Below are 20,476 nucleotides of genomic sequence, written 5' to 3' on the forward strand. Positions count from 1 at the left end.
AGATGCTTGACATCGACGGTGATTAATGCCACCATGTCCATAATGCCAGCAAGAAATTCTGCAGTCCTTTTGAGCATTGGGTTGAGAGTTTGCTTTCGGATCTTCACACTGATCACAAATGGTCAGTGGAGATGAGGGACAGTCTCCAAGAAATTGGGGACATAATTGGCATTCACACCTCACGGCCAGAGCGTTATGTGCCACACCGGTGGCTGTCGGTGTTGGAGGTCAGCCTGGACACATTACGCTTATGTGATGTGTTCATCCTTTTTTACTACGCCTTCCTCAACAGAGAGGACAAGAAGGTATATAAGGAGACTGCTGATGCAGTTATACTTAGGAGGGGTGTACAAGAGGAAGGCAAGGCTCGGATTGAGGAAATCTGGAAGGAACTGAGTAGAAAGTCCAAGAATTTCACAGATGAAGGGAGGGTGAGGAAGGCAAGAATTTGTCAAAAGGTGAGATCATTTTCAGTATTTTTGGGAGTAGTTATCTAGTTGAATGTTAATTGTAAGCATGAAAGGGATCCATGTTTAATGTTTTCCATGTTTTCACAGGTGCTCTTTGAGGAGAAGAGGACTCTACTTGAGCTGAATCTTTATGCCTCAGTCCTTCCTATTCTAAAGAAGTACACGCTGACATTTCAGTCCAAAGATCCCAAAGTTCACAAGCTGCATGATGAGCAAGAGATGCTCCTCAGGGAGTTCCTGTGCTGCGTCATGAAGCCCCAGAACCTCCTCAGCACACAGGGGAGGAACCTTTCTGGTCCAAAGATGGTCCAACTTGATGTTACCTCAACCAAAGCTCATCTTTCAGAGCCTTTTATTGGCTCAGAGGCTACGTCAATTCTCAAATCACTGAGAAAGGACCATCCTGTTGTCCATTCATTCAAGACAAAGGTATGATATAGCATAATTTAGATACATTTTATTTCAAATAATAGCTATAGATATTTCATTTAATCAATTTTGGAGCAGGCTGCACTAATGAAACATGTCTTCCCAATGTTCTTTTAATCTTGTTGTAACAGGTTATGCAAGGCTACACCAGATGTGCCATTAATCTTCAAGCAAAACTGCCTCTTACCAGTCCAACACTGAGAACGCTGTCATACTTGGATCTAGATGTACGGGAGAGATCATCATCTCATTCCTCAACTCAAGAAATTGCCGGATATGTTTCCAGCCGTGAAACTCAGCGAACAGGAGAGAGCTGGTTTGGATCAAGAAGTACACAGGTGATGGCCTAATTGTTGGAAGATGTCATTCCATAGTGTCCATAGTGTCTTGGTGCAATTTATTTTCCATTTGATATGGCTAGGTTCTCTGTCACCCATTCAAATGATAGGGTTAGATACATTATAGATACAGTCTTCCATACATGAAAGCAACATTTACACTTCATGATTTTCCATTGTGGGAATTTATGAGATTGTGTGTCTATAAGATTATTGTTCATAGCTGATGCTTTTGTCTAAAGTCATAGTATAGTCACAGCTCAGCCATAGAGCCTACATAAAGTAATTGTACTACAGTGTTAGTTATATAGATTTTGATAAAATGTTCATTGATTTAGAATTTTCTTCCCTAATTAATTTATACAATGATCATTATACTTTGTTTCTCATCTTAGATATGCAAGTGACATGATGCTGCTGTCAAAGCGGGTGGAAACGAGAATAGACTCATGGTGGAATGGTGTCAGGAAGACCCAGAGGTACCCAGCTCTTTGTAAGCTGGCACTGTGTGTGCTTTGTCCTTTCCATGGGCCTTTGGTAGAGTCCTCCTTCAGCATGGTGTCCGACATTTTAAACGCAAAGAGCACAAATATGAATGTGGAAACATGAAGCCTATGAAGTAGTTAAATATAACTTGAAGGCCATGGAAAAGTCTGCAATCAGCCTTTATTCAAGACTGACCAAAGAAAGCCCTGTCAACACACAACTGGTCAGGAACATTAAACCTTCAAGCCAGAGGTACAGGGCACAAATAAGGAGGAGAGCAGAGGCCAGGAAGCGCACCATGCACCCTGCACCTCTGGAAAGAAAAAAGCCAAAGACATCCTCTTGGCAGCAGCTGCAAAGGCCCGAAAAGATTTTCGGAAGAAGCGCCTAGAGACTCTAATGAAGAAACTGGCTCAAAAATAAGACTGAAATAGACTGCAATATACTGAATTAGAATGTGTCTCTCTGTCTGTTGCTTTGTTGTGTTTTGTTTTGGTAGTGTGGTTGAAGTGGTGTGTTGTGTTAGGTGTTAGGTCTCTCTCTCTCTCTCTCTCTCTCTCTCTCTCTCTCTCTCTCAGGTGTTTTTGGGGGCATCTTGGGACCTGACAGCCATGTTTAGCCATCCCTAAAGTACCACTGAGTGTATTGCCAACATAATTTGATTTTACATTGATGTGATACTGTAGTTAAAATGCATTGTGTGAAAATACACTGAAAGACTTGATCACAGGTTCTGTCTCTTGTCTCTCTTTGTCTCAGACATACATTTTGAAAGATCAAAATAAAGACATGCACACACTCTCTCTCTCTCTCACTCGCACACACACACACACACACACACACACATAATATCTGCACCTTTTTTAGTTTTTTTTTTCTTGTTAAATGAATTGTTTTCTATGTTTGCATATTGCACTTTTCATATAAAGTGAAAAAATTATGTCATTGTGTGTAATGGCTGCACTTTTGCCGTGTTGTGCTATGGGTCCGTATAATTTCCTGCTTTTTTATCCTTGTCCAATCACATCCCTGTCTTTTAATTGTTATTCAATCAATGTATTTCTTGTGACAGTTGCCAACTTACCATGAACACACTTCACCGATGATCTCAGTCGTGGATAACTGGTTCGCTCTGCCCGACTCTGGCTGGATCATCTGGTCGTAGGGTTTGTGGCGTTCTAAACACGAGTGTTGCCAACAGGGACGTTGTAGAGTGTCCTCTGGTGGACAAACTATGCAATGCTAACACTCATAACATGGTTGAAGGGTGTTTCGTCCATTTTTATTTTATTTTTTAAATATTAATTTATCGGCCATTATAAATGCCGATACCGATAGTTTGGAAAATGCCTAATATCGGCCGATAATATCGGCCAGCCGATATATAGGTCGGGCTCTACTTTACAAGTGTAAAGTTGGACACTACATTGTGTTAGTATTACTAAGGAATGTTACATTTAGAACAGATAAAAAATGTGCGATTAATCGCAAGTTAACTATGGACAATCATGCAATTAATCGCGTTTAAATATTTGAATCGATTGACAGCCCTAGTATAAATGCATTCTACCATCTCTCCCTGTCATTATATTGTTCTGTTTGACGGCTCACAATCTGCTGCATCAGTTACACTGCAGGCCGTTTATGGCCAGCTACTTTTATTTTACTAGAAGGAAACGAGGTACAGAGGTACCTCAAGTAAAAAATAAAAGTATACAAATAATAAATGCTGTACATATCCGATTTACTAGTAAAAGGACATTGTTCAAATCACTTTTTTGTGAATGTTGTTTTGTAACACCATTGTGATAAATATATTGTGGACAATTTATTGTGATGACATCGTACAGTTTTTTTGTATCATTACATCTTTATGTCCTACACTATCCATTTCAAAAGAACAGATCCATAAGTTGTCAGAGAAGGCTGGAAAATATAGGAAAGGTCTCTAGGTGCACATGAAGCCACCAAAGCAGCACAGACTGCTGCAGTTTTTGCTTTATGAGTAGTAATATGGGTGTGGTTTCCTCCAATGCTTTCCCCTGTGCCAGCCTTGTACCATCACAAAAATGAAGACCTAGGTGTTAAAATTTTTTCTACCCACTCACATTTTGAAAGTAACAACTTTTGAGGTACATAACACAAAAAACACTACATTGTATACATAGACACACACCTTAACAACACTCTCCCATATCCTGCTGTACTGTTTGGTTGTGGCCAGACAGGTATCCATCTCCGTCTCATACAGCAGGGTGAAATGGCTTCTCAAATCCTCATAAACATCACCGTCCATCTGCTGAGGAGGAAAATAAAGCATAAGAGTCAGTTTCAATTAGTTCTAATTGTACATGACTGGATTGATATATTGGAGACCCAAATTCAACTATCCAACTTCTCCTCAGCAAGCCAACAATCAGTTTCTCTTTCTGTCACACTCACATGATTGTAAATATTAACCTTTTTCTTGATATACATTTTTTCGCTTGTGTTTTGTTGTCTCAAAATTAAAAACAGTGACATTCAACTTTAGTAGTGTGAAGACCCAGGTGAAAAAGTATTACACTTAATTATATTAAAAATATATTTGTACCATAAGTTTATTATAAATTATTATAAATATACTTATACCTAATTTGTAGTATATTTAATATATACTTTTAGAAAGTGTACTTTAAAAGATATGTGATTAAGTTCATCTTCAATATACTAAAATTAAACATACTAATTATGGAATAATTAAAGTTGTACTTTATTTTACTTATAAGAAGTGTACTTTATTGTAAGTGTATTGTAAATTGTTTTAAAGTGTACTTTTAAAAAGTATACTTATTTCAATGCACTTATAGTAGTAGATTAGTATTCTTATTAAAAGTGTACTTATTTTTGAGTCATTTGTAGTATAGGTTAATATACTTGATTAAAGTGCACTTAATCTGCACTTCTTTGGAAGTGAACTTAGGTACACTTATTAAAAGTGTACTTCACTGTAGGTCTGTTTTAAATTGCTCTAAAATATACTTTTACAAAGTATACTTTATTTCAAAGTACTTACATTAGTCGAATAGTATTCAGAAGATAAGTATGCTTATTTGAGTCATTTGTAATATACTGTTAGTATACTTCATTAAAGTGCACTTAGTTTCACTTAATTGGAAATGAATTTAGGTACACTTAAAAAAGTGCAAATGAAGTTGAGTTTGTTTTAAGCCGTACTTCTTCATAAAAAGTATATTAAATAGTTCTAACAGTAGTAATTTAGTGTACTTATGAAAGGAGTAATTACTTAGCAATACACTTTCTACATATTACATGTATGTGCTAGTACATTTGTTTTCATTTCATTCCCAGTTATGATACAACAATTTGTAGGAAGTCGCAAAATGAGTAATTAATATATATATATGCATTTCACATTTGAGTACAGACCCTTTTTATATACAGTCCACCATTCACGGCGCTTCATTCTGGTCACGTTGCTGTTGAATGACATTGACCAGCTAACGTCTCCGTCGCCAAGCGAAGCAAGCACAAGCCTACTTCTGATTCACAGTAATACATTCTGATTGAATGGTCACACATTCTATATTTCCATTCATCACACCGGCTAGTTTTATGATTTCATTGGCGAGTCTTGACGTGTTTCAGCAACTTCAGTCATTGTAGCTAGCCAGATTACCAACGTTAACGTTAGCTAACGTCAGTCTTACAGCTACTGTAACTGTTAGTTAACCTATTATTACTGCTCTTGGTAGCAGCAGGGTTACGCCTGTGTGTATGTGCTTCAGTAGCACAGTGTAATATTACATGATGAAGAGTGGTGTGGTTTCTTTAAGGGGTAGAGCAGTGCGTGTGTGCGTAGGGTCTGTGTGTCGAGTGAAGCGAGCGCCAGGTGAGGTTGGAGCAGACATTAGCAGAGCAGAGGAAGAGGTTAGTTGTGCATGTGCAGTTCAGTATGTGGCCAAATAAACGAGAGGCACCTGGCTGCAGGCCTCCACTGTGAGGTCGCTTCAGGTGCAGGCTCCACAGTCAGGACACCTCCACTGTCAGGACGGGAAGTGAGGACATTTAAATCTGGATTTCACCTGCCTTTTCATTCGAGAGAGATCAGCGAGTGAGCTTGTGTTCCGAGTAGCGGTGAGTTGCTGATTTTTATTACAGAAAGTAAATGCATGGTTTCTTGTGTTCTTCGTCAATATAGGTGCCGTAAAATAATAACGTTATAAAAGTCATTAATGATGCAAGTTACCGAATGTTACATGTCGGCTTGGGTTGTTGTTTTGAAGCTTAGTTAGATAACGTCAAAGTTAACTTTCACCAATGGCGGTTAGCATCAACACCGTAAGTTATCAATATATTGCATAACATAAAGTAACTGTTCGCATTTGTTTGTATGTAACGTTATAAAACATTTTTGTAAACTCTCCTTGCATTAGCTGGGCATCGTCACAAAGTTGAAAACGTGTCTTTCTGAACTCACCAACGTGATATGTGAGACAGCCAAACTGCCAACACGATGCAACACACCATGATGTTTTGCCAGAGGTCGACTAGCTAATTAGTGATATCACCTGTTTAAGTGTAGCTACAAGTGGAATCAAAATGTGGCAGGAGTACATGGCACATTTTTACTTTTCCACCTCTGTTGTATACTACAGTATGTAAATAAAACGAATAGTAACTGAAATTACTGAGAAGTAGCATGCTTCTGCACCATCAGTACTTTTATTTTTGATACCAAGGAAGAAAATACACATTTAGAGTGACGTCTGAGAAGGGCCCTCTGACCTCCAGACTGACTGATGGGATCTTTTTCTTTTTCGTCTTTTTGGAGCTTGTGTTTTGAATATAACAACTGATCATTTTGCTTATCTATATATTTTCAGGAAGAAGAGCAGCAGGCTGAGGTCTCAGTCAGACCTGCCGATGTGGACACACCAGTGGAAGGGGTAAGCTTTTTCACAGTATCTATTGGTCAGATACTGTTGGTGCAGCTGCTATGTTACAGAAATCTTTCTTTCTGTCTTTTCCATAGGACTCGGTTGAAGATCGCATTCTGCACAATTACAGACATGCAGCAGAGTGGGTTGAGGCCAACAGACAACTGTTGTCTGCCAAAGTGGACCTGTCTGATGTTCTGTGCATGGGGGAGGACAAACAGGCAGCTCTGCAATATGGGAGGGTGTGGAAAGAAGAGGTGGATGAGCATGAAAAGGAAGCAATCCTGGAGCCCTTCAAGTTCACATTTTACAATACTGAGGACATGTGGAAATTCTGCGAAGAAATAATGGACAGAAGAAATTATTTAGCCTATTGTGAATGTCACACAGATGAGTGAGTTTGTGTTCGAGAATAAAGGGCTACAGAACATTTAATCATGTTGTGACTTGGTGTGTTTTTTATGTTTTTCTCATTGATCACTTAATAATTCACTTGGATTATACTGTAGATATCAAGAGTTAGGGTAGTATTTAGTGGTACTTGGGTGTTCCAGCAGCACAAGAGCATAATTAGCATAGACATAGAACCAAACATGAAATTTATGGTGGTTAAGAATAAAAATATAGAATAATACAACAGAATTTAAAATATATATAAAGAGCAGTGCAATAAAGTCAAAGTTAAATTATAATGAAAAGGCAGTGAAGTACTGTATAGTACACAATAAAATGTATAGGCCAATGACATCTTATGAAATGTTGGCTTATGAATATGAGTAATAACTTAAAAGACAATTGTGCACTGAGCAATGTTATTCCTGCCCTCCATTGTTTCCATTCATCAACTATTTGACCTTCTCTTTTCAAGATCCTAAGCTTTGTAGTAAGAAACAAATAGACTATTGAGCCCCGAGTCATATCACCCACCGTTTGTTTTTCGTAATGACTAAGTTGTAAAATCACGCAGTGCAGTGTATATTAGTCTGGCTTTTTGTCCTCGATTTGGACAGAATAAATCAAAATACCCACGTTGGGGCTCATGCGCAACATAAAAGGAAAACACAGAACAAAAACGACAAACAAAAAAGTTTAGCCTACTATATAAATACGATATAACAATGTACACTATAGACAAGGAATTCATAGATTTTACGTCATATTGTTTACTAATTAATGCATTTGTGAGGAAAACGATTCAACCGGAAGTGCATTCGCGAATTTATTTTGAAATGTATCCCGTGCATTTCCTGTCTTGACAGTGGAGCCTGCGGCGGTAGCGACCTCACAGTGGAGGTCTGCAGCCAGGACCTCGTGAAATAAACGCGCAAGCTTCTCCAGACCACGTAATGTCTCTCCTATTGTTTTACCAACTGCTGTCTGGCAGCGAAGTGAAGGGTGTTAGCCCTGAAGCTAACCGGCTTCAGCCCAGGAGGAGAACGGACTCCCCTGCGCTCTCCCGCTACGGTCTTAGCCTACTGTACATGTTAACCGGTCGTCTAGCTGCTTAGTTTATGACTTTAATTTAAACTACTTCCAAGAAATAATGGACCTTATCAGCCAACCTGAAGCTTATGTATGAAAGCTGTTCATGTCTGCAGATACAGTATAGTCATGTCAGTACAGTATCTGAATGCAAAAGCGACAAAATAAGAGTCCTAAGTAGAGGAAAAGATTGATTGATTGATTGATTAATTGATTGATGAATAAAATCAAAATAAATAAATGTATACATGATATACACCTCTCACTGATAGATATGACCACGGTTGGATAATTGCACAGTACAAGTGAGCACATCTTTGTAATATAAAAACAAAATGCTGTGTAGCATTAATAAAAAAATATAGCCTGTAAATGTGGTAATTGCACAGAGATTGGAATTTCACAGGACCTACACACTTGTTCAGCACACTATGTTTATTCTGTGATTCGTAGTTGTAACCACTGTTATCATTTCCATGTTGTCTTCAGATGAGCACTAAACCACAGAGCCACAAGGCAATGTGAGAGGGGGAGTGGATGGTGAGACTGAGGACATTCACCAGCTCTGGGCTTTGGCCTGCTGGAGGAGGCAACAGACCAGCCCCGAGGCAGCGCTAATGGCATGATCTCTACCAGAAGGTAAAGTACAGCAAAATATCCACCTATTACTCATGACCATTGTTTTGAGTTACATGTAGTCTATTTAAAAGCTTCTGTGATTTCTATAGCAGCTAGATCACACGGAAACTGACCACCAGTAATTACTAAATACATGTTGGACTATTTACTGGTAGCAGTATTGGTATACCATACTGATAGCATTTCTCAGTTTCCAGAGGGGTATTCGAGAAAGCAGGTTATGTGAACCCTAAGATGAGGGAAACTCTGGGTTTTTTTCCTGAATGAGAGGTATCTTAAACTCTGTGTCAGTCACCATGGTGACTGACTCTGGGAACCTAACGTGCTCGCTAGCAGGTTTACTTGAAGAAACCCTGAGTCTGACGGAGCTGTCTGACAGGGCCTGTCCTTTCCTTCTCAACAGCATCATGTTGAAGCAGAAATAATTCACATAGTTTTACAACAGGGGGATTATTTAGATTCGTTTAGATTAGCTCCCATTCCCTGAGCCGAACGGTACCACTTCTCATCAGTCCGTCATTTATCTGAACAATATTCTCAGTCCGGCTGCACATCGAATATCAGACTACACAACACCGCTGACGTGCTCTCAGATCTGGACCTCTTCATTTTTATCACTTTGCAGGTTAATCAATCACCTTTCAGCAGTCAGAAAAAGAGGAATCATTCACATTTCATTTGTCTTTCTTTATTTCCCACAGATAGCTACAAAAGTAGGCTAACCATCAGCCTGCATTGCCTCCAACAATGCAATTTCAAAGTACATGTTTCTAATTTGCTGCCGCATTTAGCATAATATTAAATAACTTCAAGTACTATCTGTAGATAAAAGTGTGTGTCTGCCTCTTGGGTCCTGGGGGTGAGTGACGCCCTCAGCCTCTGGTCATCCAGCGACCTGACTCAGGACCAGCTCCTCTGCCTCTGTCAGACGTGGTGGAGGTGGAGGTGACCACCACCTCTGCCTTCTTCCACATGTTCATTTACTCAGCAGGATGTTAGGAGACAGGATGTGTGTTAATCAGTAGGTATCTGTTGGTGGTAAAAGCTGCTACAAGCTGAAATATCCACTGAATAAACTCATGAGACTGTTTTTATAGCCTATACTCAGAGTTTCACTTCACAGATTAAGTCAACTCAGAGTTCAGGGTTAGGCTTCGAGCCTCCTTTCTGGAATACCCCTTTGATGTACTGTTCAAAATACTATGAATAATCTGTGTGACTTACATTATCTCTTGTCTATTCGGTCAACAGACACTGTTCTTCTGGAGTTTTCACAGACAAGTGTCTCTGATGTGCACGCGGCCATCAGACGAAAGTGTAACAATGAGCAGTTCAGCCAAAAAAAAGGAACATAATGTGTGGTGTGTGTTTCTGTATGGTGGGAGGGGTTAGGTGTGCAATAATAAGGAATGTTGTTTTTCATTGTTCACTATTTCTCAGTGTTCTGTAAAGTTTATGTGTAATGTTTAGGTCTTGCTGCCTGAAATGGACCTATTTCTACAAGGTGTACTAAAGTACCAATATTTGAAAATGTTTAAAAGCCATAATGTAAATGTTCATACATTTGTTGTATAAATGTTAAGAGATAGTACAAGTTTTTTGTATTTACAATGTACTTATTTGGATATGGTACAAATACAATAAAGTGTTTTTTTTCACCTGGAAGTAGTCCCGCAAGTCTTTCAGCCTTTAGTATACTGTAATTCTCTATTATCAGGCTGCCCTAACAAGTCTCTAAAGAGTCTCCAGCTGGTCCAGAATGCTGCAGCACGTGTACTGACAGGAACTAAGAAAAGAGATCATATTACTCCTGTACTGGCCTCTCTGCACTGGCTCCCTGTAAAATCAAGAATAGAGTTTAAAATCCTTCTCCTCACTTACAAAGCTGTTAATGGTCAGGCACCATCATATCTCCAGGAGCTCATACTACCCTATTACCCAACTAGAGCATTACGCTCCCAGAACGCAGGATTACTTGTAGTTCCTAAAGTCTCCAAAAGTAGAATGGGAGCCAGAGCCTTCAGCTATCAAGCTCCTCTTCTGTGGAACCATCTTCCTGTTTTGGTCCGGGAGGCGGACACCCTCTCTACCTTTAAGAGTAGACTTAAGACCTTCCTTTTCGATAGAGCTTATAGTTAGAGCTGGTCCAGCTCTTAGTTATGCTGCTATAGGCCTAGTCCGGGGGACAATGACACACTGAGCTTCTCTCTCCTCCCCTCTCCTCTCCTCTCCATCTGTATACATTATGCCTGTATACATGCCCCATCTCTGCATGTCACTGACTTACTTCTTCCCCGGAATCCTTGTGCTTTCTAGTCCTACAGGCTCCCATGGATCCTGGCCGCGCCCGGGTCGTGGATCGTGGATGCGCCCACTGCTATGGCCCTGCCTGATCGTGGATGCGCCTACTGCCATGGCCCTGCCTGACACCCACCACTACTGTCGCTAATATTAGTCACATCTGTTACATACGTTCCACTACTATTATTGTAATGCATTACTACATACTATCCTTACCATTAATCACTACTACTGTTATCACTAGTAATCACATTTCCATGTGCATTTCATTATTATTGCTGTAATACATCTTTATGTACTTTCACTCCTGTCAACCATCGCTTATAATTGAATACATTGTGATCTCGTTGATCTGCTCTGTACATGCGACATCTATTGCACGTCTGTCCGTCCTGGGAGAGGGATCCCTCCCCTGTGGCTCTCCCTGAGGTTTCTTCCGCATTTTTTTCCCTGTTAAAAGGGCCTTTTTTGGGGCAAGTTTTTCCTCACTCGAATCGAGGGTCGAAGGACAGAGGGTGTCGTCTCTGTACAGATTGTAAAGCCCTCTGAGGGCAAATTTGATTTGATTTGATTTGATTTGGTAATACATTTGCAAGTATGTGCAAGGTAGAAAGTAATATAGCAAAGTAATGATAAAGTATATTGACTATTATGCAAAATATGCTTTTTTAGTAATTGGAATAAGCTAAAAGTCTAATTAAGCATATTATTAGCACAGTAAGAATATATTAAAAGTATAAAGTTTATATATTTTTGTGACACTAACAAATAATTTTTAATGTACTTATAATACAAACAAAGTACACTTTAATTTTACTAATTAAGCATATATTAGTACATATAAAGCCATATGCTTAAAGTATACAAAATATACTTTAAGTTGTTCCACTTTAGCACATAAAAGTACACTAAATACACTTCAAGTTGAGCTTTTCTACAATTTAATTACAATTTAAATATATTTAGTAAAAAATTTGTTTTTCCAAAATAGCATGCTTCAAGTTAACTAATCATGAACACACTTGAAGTATAATGATGATTAGTGTGGCTTCAAGTACACAAAAGTATGCTAAATTTTAGTACACCTAGCACATTTATTTTTCAGCTGGGGACATTATAAGCAATTAAGGAATTCAACCTAAAATGGAAAATGAGCCACTTGATTTATGTTTCTGTTCTGTTAGCAATGTATGGCAACTAACTATAAACAAAAAATGTAGGACAAAAGGTATGTAATGTAGGACTGATCTGATGAATTGATGGGTATTGGTGAAAATTAAAATTGTTAAAAATGCACTTCAATTTACTGACCTGCAGAAACTAGTTAGAAATTAAAATCAAGAAAGCAAAGTTTAGCAGAAAGTAGTGGGAAGTTTCCTGGAAATGTGTTAAAGATATTACCAGCTTTGTATTAATTAATTAATATCATCAATCCATGGTGGGGTATTTGCACAACATACACAACAAATTTGCAATTCTTTTTTGAAAATTTTGCATCAGGAAGGAAGTGAACAAATATTTTCTAGGACTTTAGAGACTGAGTGAAAAAGGGGAAAGTAGACTGTTTGTGCACCTTGCAGTGCAACCTCAACAGACCAAGAGCCTGCAATATGTCAGGAAGTGATGTGGTCAGTGCTTTATCAGATATACAACGGATACAGGTTTTTTTTTAAGCTTCCTTTTCTCCAGTTTATATTTGTCAGTTTATGTGTGTGCTGTAACAGTATAGAAAAATATACCTTTAAGACATACTGTGTTGCCAAGATACAAGAGAAGCAGCATTATAAGACTGTCTTGTTTTTTTGTTATTTTTTTGTTGGTTTGGTGGCACTCATGCTCATGGATAGATGCATGTTATTGAGTCTCCATTTCCTTTAGCCTCTCAAGTGTAGGTTATATGTGGCCTTGGTTTTGTTATGTATGATAAAATAGTACCCATAAAACCGGGCCTGGTAAAAATGATTAAAAAAAAACAGTATTGTGGAAACCCCAGACATACTGTATGTGGCTTGAGTTTATGGCTATTGTTTTCTGATATGCTCACCAAGCCATATCAACAAAGAGACACAGCCCCAAACTATTACAGCATATTTGTGTGTGTGTGTGTGTGTGTGTGTGTGTGTGAGTTTTACCTCCATAATATGTGGTAAGTCACTGGTATAGTAGTGTTGGTGATGGGTGTTGACTGCTGCTAAAGTCAGCAGATACTCATTACGAACTTCAGTCAAATGGTTGTCACACTCTGTCTGCCTGGCACTGAGCTGCACAAGCACAAACACAAAATTATTGTTTTAGTTCAAGTGACGAATGCACCACACATCATAAACTTTGACATGAAAAAGGAACAAATAAATAATATTTTTTTATGTCAAAGCTGGTAAGTGAGCAACAGGGGTTGGACCCAAACACAGGAGGCGAGGCAGCAGGATAGCTTTAGTGATACTGTATTTTAATGAGAGCTTATGTGGAGATTGTTCAGGCTGGCAGGCAGAGATAGACAGATACACAGGAAAAATAAACAGACTGATAGGTTCCCATAAAGGTCCAGATAACAGAAACATAGGGGGAACAAGGAATGAACTGGGTTAACTGGTGATCAGGAGCAGCTGTGAGACCAGGTGAGTGGAGTTGACTTGGTTAGGAGGGATTGGCTGGTAGACTGGTAAGGCAGAAGTGAGCAGGTGACTAGTAATGCAAAACTGTGCAACTTTTATATAGTGCAGACCAGTTTAAACCACTAAAAAAACAACAGAATATTTGATGATGGACAAACTGCAATTTTAGCCTCTTTTATAGGTTATTGTTTTGGTCCTGGACACATCAGGATTTTTAATATTCCAAAGAGTTAAACTTTGGTCAACTTTTGGTAAACAGCCAGAGTGCCCGAAGCAGGGGCGATATTTTTTTGAGCATAATTTGCTTGTATCTTACCTCTGTCAGATAAAAAACTGTTCCACAATAGAGATATGCTTTGCAGAGTTATGAGGTAGGAGTTGACAGTACAAAATAAACCTACTGTCCTGATCGAGCTCCAGAGTTTGCTCACTGACAGTATGCAAGCTCTATATCTTGAAGAGTTTATTTCCCCAGGGGGATGCAAACAAAACATTGTGATGACATTTAATGTCCCCACCAATAGCTTCACTGAACCACTTGTTAGCAACATAAACGCTTTACAATTAAACGTGGGGTATTTACTGACATATTTTATCTCGTAGAACAAAACGTGAAAATATCCTAGGCTTGTGCTCACCACAGACCGTATTTCAGGCATTTAACCAAAACCCACTCAAAGAACCCATTGACTTCAAGACGAGGGAACCAGAAGTTCATAAAATACAGAATCAGTCGCAATGGTTTATGTGATGAATAGTCACATAATAGTCATGAAATAATTATGTACACAGTCTTGATCCATTGCCTTTTCTTTGATGTTTTCCAATTTTTTTGATCCAAATTAAAGGGTTTTTGTCACTATTCATCTTGTCACGCCCTCCACTTCTAGGGCTAGATAGTGGCAGCCTCTTTCCTTTTTCTTTTTCCTCCTCCTCTCTCCTCTCCCTCTCTCTAGCAGGCGGAGGCGTGATGCGGGCTCCAGGCGGACAGGTGCAGCCACTTCGTAATCAGCGGATTGATCCGTGCGGCGGGGAGGGGAGCGAGCTCATTCATTCACCTGCCGCCATAAAGCCAGACGCCTTCCACTACCCGACGCCGGACCGTAACTCGAAAATCAGTTAGTATTGAGATACCTCTTTCACATGCTTCTTGATGAACAATTACTGATCCCTGTCTCCGTCTCTGCCTCCAGTTTCCTCTCTCCGCCCGCGCTCTCGGACCCGCCAGCTCTCCAGTTGCCTCCGCTGTGATTACACTCAGCTCATCAAATCCTCATTCCGGCTCTATCCTGAACGCTGCACCTGTCCGCCGTTCTCCACCTGGCCGCACCACGCCATCGCCACCTGCCTTTCCCCCCCCAGCCAGTAACAAAAGACTGCCCGGCTCACTCTCTCTCGTCTATTCTGGTAATAGTAAATTCCCGCACCTGTCGCGCGCTTTTGCCGACAGCGCTTTGTGTTAATTGTTTGCTGCCTTAGTTCCCGTTTTGCCTGTGTTCACCTGTCCCGCGTTTTTTGCAGACAGCGCCTTCTGTTAATTATTAGCTGCCCCCCTTAGTTTCCCTCTTTAGCCTGTGTCTGTTTTGCATTTTTGGGGTTTTAAATAAATATCTTGTGTTGAAACTGCTCTGGCCTGTCTCTTTGCCTGCACTTGAGCCTTGGGTTCTGTACCGTGACACATCTTGTAGTTGGTTGGCTCAGTTCCAGGGTTAAAATTTTAATAAGAATTTGGAGTGGAAGAGTGGGAAATTCACTTTTAGAACAAGAGCTGTTCAAAAAAGTTGCGCTGTTGAGCTCTATAGAAGGAAGCTTAGGAGTAAATACCCCGCCAAGGAGGTTGGTTGGTTGATTTGCCAGCAGGATTACAAAAAAACTACAGTACAGATTTCCACTAAACTTGGATGGAGGGTGGGTCTCAGCCAACAATAGACCTCATTAATGGACCCAGGAATGTTTTGTGAGACAGGGTGATTTTGGAAATCTTCATTAATTTTTCATTAAATAATGCATGGACAATTAAAAGTCTCGATCTGGCAGATTTTAATATATTTTATTTGATACTGGATTAGGCTTGAGGGGATTAAAAGGGACTGCATACCTCCTTGGCAGATATATGCACTGTACTGAGTGCAGGTCATTATCTTGAATTCACAAGCAAATGTCTGTTTTATTGATAATGCAGAAACGTCCAAATACACATGGTATTAATAGGAAGGTGGTGGTGGCACGGCTAAGGCAGAAGGCCCTTGTTGGGACAGTGATTGATTCATCAGATTGTGGGCTGCCGGGGGGTTGCTGGGTGCTTAAACTGTGAAGCTCTGGCAGGACTTGGAATAACCAGAGCTGCGAAGAGGGGGGCCATATGTACAATCATTAAATCCGCAGAGAAAGCCACTTGGTGGCTTTGGATAAAGAGGGCGATCCTGTGGATTGCTGCTGCTGGGATGCAATCCAGGACTTTATCAACCCCGGATGCGTCACCTGGGTGAGGGGATCTGGTGTTGAAAGCCCTAAAATCCCTGATGAACCCAGGAACATCACTGATGATGCATCCCAGCGCATCCTCGAGATGTACCTTGCAACCCTAATTTCTAGGTCAACCAGTGATGTCTGGGAACAGACCCGATGGCAAGTCTGGCTAGCACCCCAACTTGTGTCTTCTGTGAGGAGGAAGCCAACCCAAGCTACAGATGTCTCTCCTTTCAGAGGATGCTATTGCCGGGGCGTTAAAGGTGCCTCTACATGGCAGGAAAGGAGGGGGGGCTTTTATTTGATCCAGCTGATTTTGCATTAGCTGCACTGCGCACCAACAACCACCAGGTGGCACATGTGAGCAGTCCAGACTACAGTGAACACATCAGGGCCCTGAGCTTCTCTCTCCTCCCACTGGACACAGTAGCCCTTTTCACACAGAGACTCTGCATTATCTCCACAGCGGAGGTTCGCCACTTCTCCATCTTTGTTTGTTCACACAGAACCAAGCAGCTCCGGCGTAAAGCCGCACCAGTGTGTCAATTCAAACAGCAAGCCGGCGCTGCGGATCCAAAAGAGGCGTGACGGTACACATCGAGATGATGACGCCTGTGTGGTTTTTTTCGACGTGTTCCCCCCGGTGTCCACCTATCAGTACCCGGTGACTGTTTATAATCATATGGATGCTGTTATAATGTGTTGTGATTGAGATCCTGACCCACCATACATACCATAGTTATGTTTTTTGCTTTAAATTACATACAACAACACAATAGTGGAAGGAGACAAACACTTGGTGAGTTAAAGTATTTTGCTGGGGGCATACACTGTTTTTCGGGCGGGAATGTGACACAGAGTCGGTAGGACAGACAGGATGACAGAGGCTTTTCCACGTATAACTGCAATATTTTTTTCCTCATATAAGTTGCCAAAGACACCCCTCGCCGCATCTGAAACATTCACACAGAGGAGGATGCGGGTAATTTGCGCAGGATCCAAGCACTCAAAGGGCAGTGTGAATGGGGCTACTGTCCCACTATTTCCTCATTGACTCAGTCCATATCAAGGTGTGTGTTGAAGCGCATAAATTAGCGGATTACTGTGTGTCGGAATAAAAATCCTGGTTGGATATTAGTTTGTTACTCGGGACTATCTCAAGTTAGGGTTAGTTTATTGCACATAATGTGTAATCATGTATCGACTCCATGCCAAGCTGCCACTGGACAAACCTATATTTTGTTAGCTTACAAACTAGATCTTGGTGTTGTAAATAGTATAGGCTATAAACAATATAGCAATATCAATATATAGGCAATATATAGGCAATATAGACAAATTAGGACAGAGGAGGCAATAGCTACTCTAAAACATGAATTAATGGCACAGGACTGGGATGCAATATATAAAGAAGCAGATGTAAATAATGCATACAACAAATTATTGACTACATTTACTACATTATATGATAAGCACTGTCCCATTAAGTGATATAATAAAACACTAGCATATAACAGCAGTCCATGGTTGACTAAAGGTTTAAGAAATGCCTGTAAAAAGAAAAATTTACTCTACAGGAACTTCATAAAGCAGAGAACAGAAGAAGCAGAAGATAAATATAAAAGATATAAGAATAAGTTAACTAATATTATAAGATTAAGCAAAAAAGAATACTATAAAAAGAAATTAGAGGATAATAGAAACAATATGAAAGGGATATGGAATATACTAAACAATATTATTAGAGATGGTGCTAAGCAAAACAATTTACCTAAATATTTTGTTATAAATGATATTGAAAATGATAATATGGATGAGGTGCCAAACAGTTTTAATCAGTTCTTTGTAGATGTTGGTCCTGAGCTAGCATGCAGACTACATGGATAAACTAATAGAAAGGAATCCCCACTCAATGTTTCTGAAAGCAATAGATGAAAATGAAATTATCAACATAGTAAAAAAGTGTAAAAATAAAACATCTACAGACTACAATGGCATTGATATGTCATTAATTAAACAGGTCATCGAGGGGTGTGAAAAGTTAGCCCTCTTTTCCCCCAACTCGCCTGACATTCCCTGCAATATTTAAACGGACTACCACACACACACACGCACAATGCAATTACATGCGGTGCGGGCAACCGCGGCGTAATTCATTCATACGCGATCACTATTTCACAGATCTTTCAGTTACTCACCAAACTTCTGCCAACATCATAGCGAACGACGCGGTACCCGTCGATTCGGCTCCATAACCCATTCCATTACATTTGTCCATACATTGTGCATGCAAACACCAACATTACAGTGATAACTTTCACTTCCTGGTCCCGCATCACTTTGCTTCCCCAAGGAACACGACCCTCCTGACTATGACTAATTTATTCCCTGTTTGGGACAGGGGAAAGTGTTGATTTAAGCGGGGGAAGCTATGGTTGCATTACAAAATGTTTGACTGTAGTGAAATGTAAATATTTTTCAATTATATAAATTAATAATAATAATTAATAATTAATCTATTATTATTATTATTAGTGTTGGAGCAGCTGTGTGTGATGTATAAAATATCAGCTGAATCACTGTACCTAAAAAAACACCCTGTCACGTTGGTTTCTCCCAATTAGAGTAGCTGAAGGGCTATTTAAAGCAAGGGTTTTCTGCCCTCAGTGTGGGAGTCTGGAGAGTGGCAACTTGCTGTGAGATTGTATACAGAAAGTATTGAGAGTTGAGAAACCGTTGGGTTCATCTTTTTTTGTTTGTTTGTTTTTTTTTCTGAAGTTTTCTTTTGTTGCCAGGTGCGGGTGTGGGTCAAGGAGCATGACCCACAGACTGGACACCATGCAGCTTGCTGACTCTTTCATGGCTGCTCGCCGTGGAACGAAAGACTTCCGCCAGCAAGGCTCCAGCAGACCGATATTTAAGGGTAAATCTGTGGGGTATGGGAGTGGAGTTGGTCCTAGGTATAGCGAGCAGAGTAGGGGTCCAAACACCAGATATTACCCACCACAGCACAATCCTCACGCCAGACCTACAAGCCCACCTACAACCAGAACCCCCATGAGCAAAGACAGCTTTGTATGTGACTTTTGTGGTAAGCTAGGACACCTCATTAGAGAATGCCCAGTTAAGAGAGCAAAAAGCGCTAACATGTGCTCGGGTCCAGGGACTAGAAAGGACCCCTCGTATGTCGGCAAAGTACAGACACCGGCAGCACCCAGACTCTCGTGCAACCCCACATGGTGGATCAGCCTGAAACGCTGACAGGGGAACGCCTCAGAGTGTGCTGTGTCAACGGAGATGAGCACGAGTACCCTATAGCTGAGATTTGTCTTGAGGTACAAGAGCAGACATACAAGCTTAAAGCTGGCATTGTCAGAGGGTTGAGCCATCCAGTTGTCTTGGGTCAGGATGTGCTCATACTGCCAGAACCAGGTCTCAGACAAAGACAGAGACCCAGAGGCTGTTAGAGATGATGCCATACAGCCAAGGGGAGATCAGTTCTCAGGAGAAATGTAAAGCTGTAAAGACCCGTCAGCAGCGCAGACGAGAAAAGCTGTTGGGCACGGTTTGAGTTATGGCGGACTCAGAGCCAGAACCTCCGCCCGTTGTGAGGGAAGATATCTGGGAAATTCCCCATGATTTAAAAGAGCTGCAGAGGCAAGATGAGTCCCTAAAAGAACTCTTCAGTGAGGCTACAGAGGTTGAAGGGGTGAGCACAGGTCAGGCAAAAGCTCTTTCGGGAGAATTCTACTTTGTGCAACAGGGTCTGCTATATCACCAGCCTGAAGGGAGCAGCACTGAGCAGCTAGTAGTTCCCTGTAGCCTGAGACCAAAGATCCTGAGCTTAGGTCATGAAATTCCCTGGGCAGGGCATTTGGGTAGTGTAAAAACATTCCAGAGAATAGCTGGCAAATTCTTCTGGCCAGGCATGTACAGTAGGTACTACTTCAAAGTGGCCATTTCACTCGCGGGGAGCGAGATTCACGCAACGCGTGAAATGTATGTGACAACTGTAGCCACTAGGTGGAAGCATAGTACTGAATTGCAGCTCAAACGATTTTGGGACAATTCCACATTTGACCACAATGTAGCTGCAATGGAGAGTGGCGCTGTTTTAGGCTACAGGTAGAGTGAATGGAGAGGGGGACTGCTAAACCGTATCAGATTGATTGAGACTGATTGTTTCACAGCGGTGGGACACCTCAATTATCTGGGTGACCTTGGATAATCACTTGTGCTTTCTTTGTTTTACAGTAGAGCTAAAATATGGACATTAGTTGTTTTTTAAGGAACCTTTGTTTACTGGT

General features: G+C 40.6%; 1 protein-coding gene and 1 long non-coding RNA gene across 2 annotated transcripts in view; one reads left to right on the forward strand and one right to left on the reverse strand.

Annotated features, from left to right (window-relative positions):
• The window catches only part of LOC311257854 (F-BAR and double SH3 domains protein 1-like), a gene marked incomplete at its 5' end in the record, with an annotated part of 84,718 nt that overhangs the window by 31,332 nt on the left and 32,910 nt on the right, over positions 1-20,476 (reverse strand). Inside the window, 2 exons of the mRNA XM_084353791.1 lie at positions 3,900-4,022; positions 13,218-13,346. Coding sequence (XP_084209917.1) covers positions 3,900-4,022; positions 13,218-13,346 — 252 coding nt within the window. The remainder of the gene's footprint in view (positions 1-3,899; positions 4,023-13,217; positions 13,347-20,476) is intronic.
• Positions 7,831-10,420, forward strand: LOC311257855. The gene is made up of 3 exons (XR_014622665.1): positions 7,831-8,006; positions 8,635-8,784; positions 10,036-10,420. It is a non-coding gene; the product is annotated as an uncharacterized lncRNA (long non-coding RNA).

This window comes from Pagrus pagrus, assembly GCF_965226575.1.
Source record: "Pagrus pagrus genome assembly, chromosome: 5".
NCBI classification, from domain to species: Eukaryota; Metazoa; Chordata; class Actinopteri; order Spariformes; family Sparidae; genus Pagrus; species Pagrus pagrus.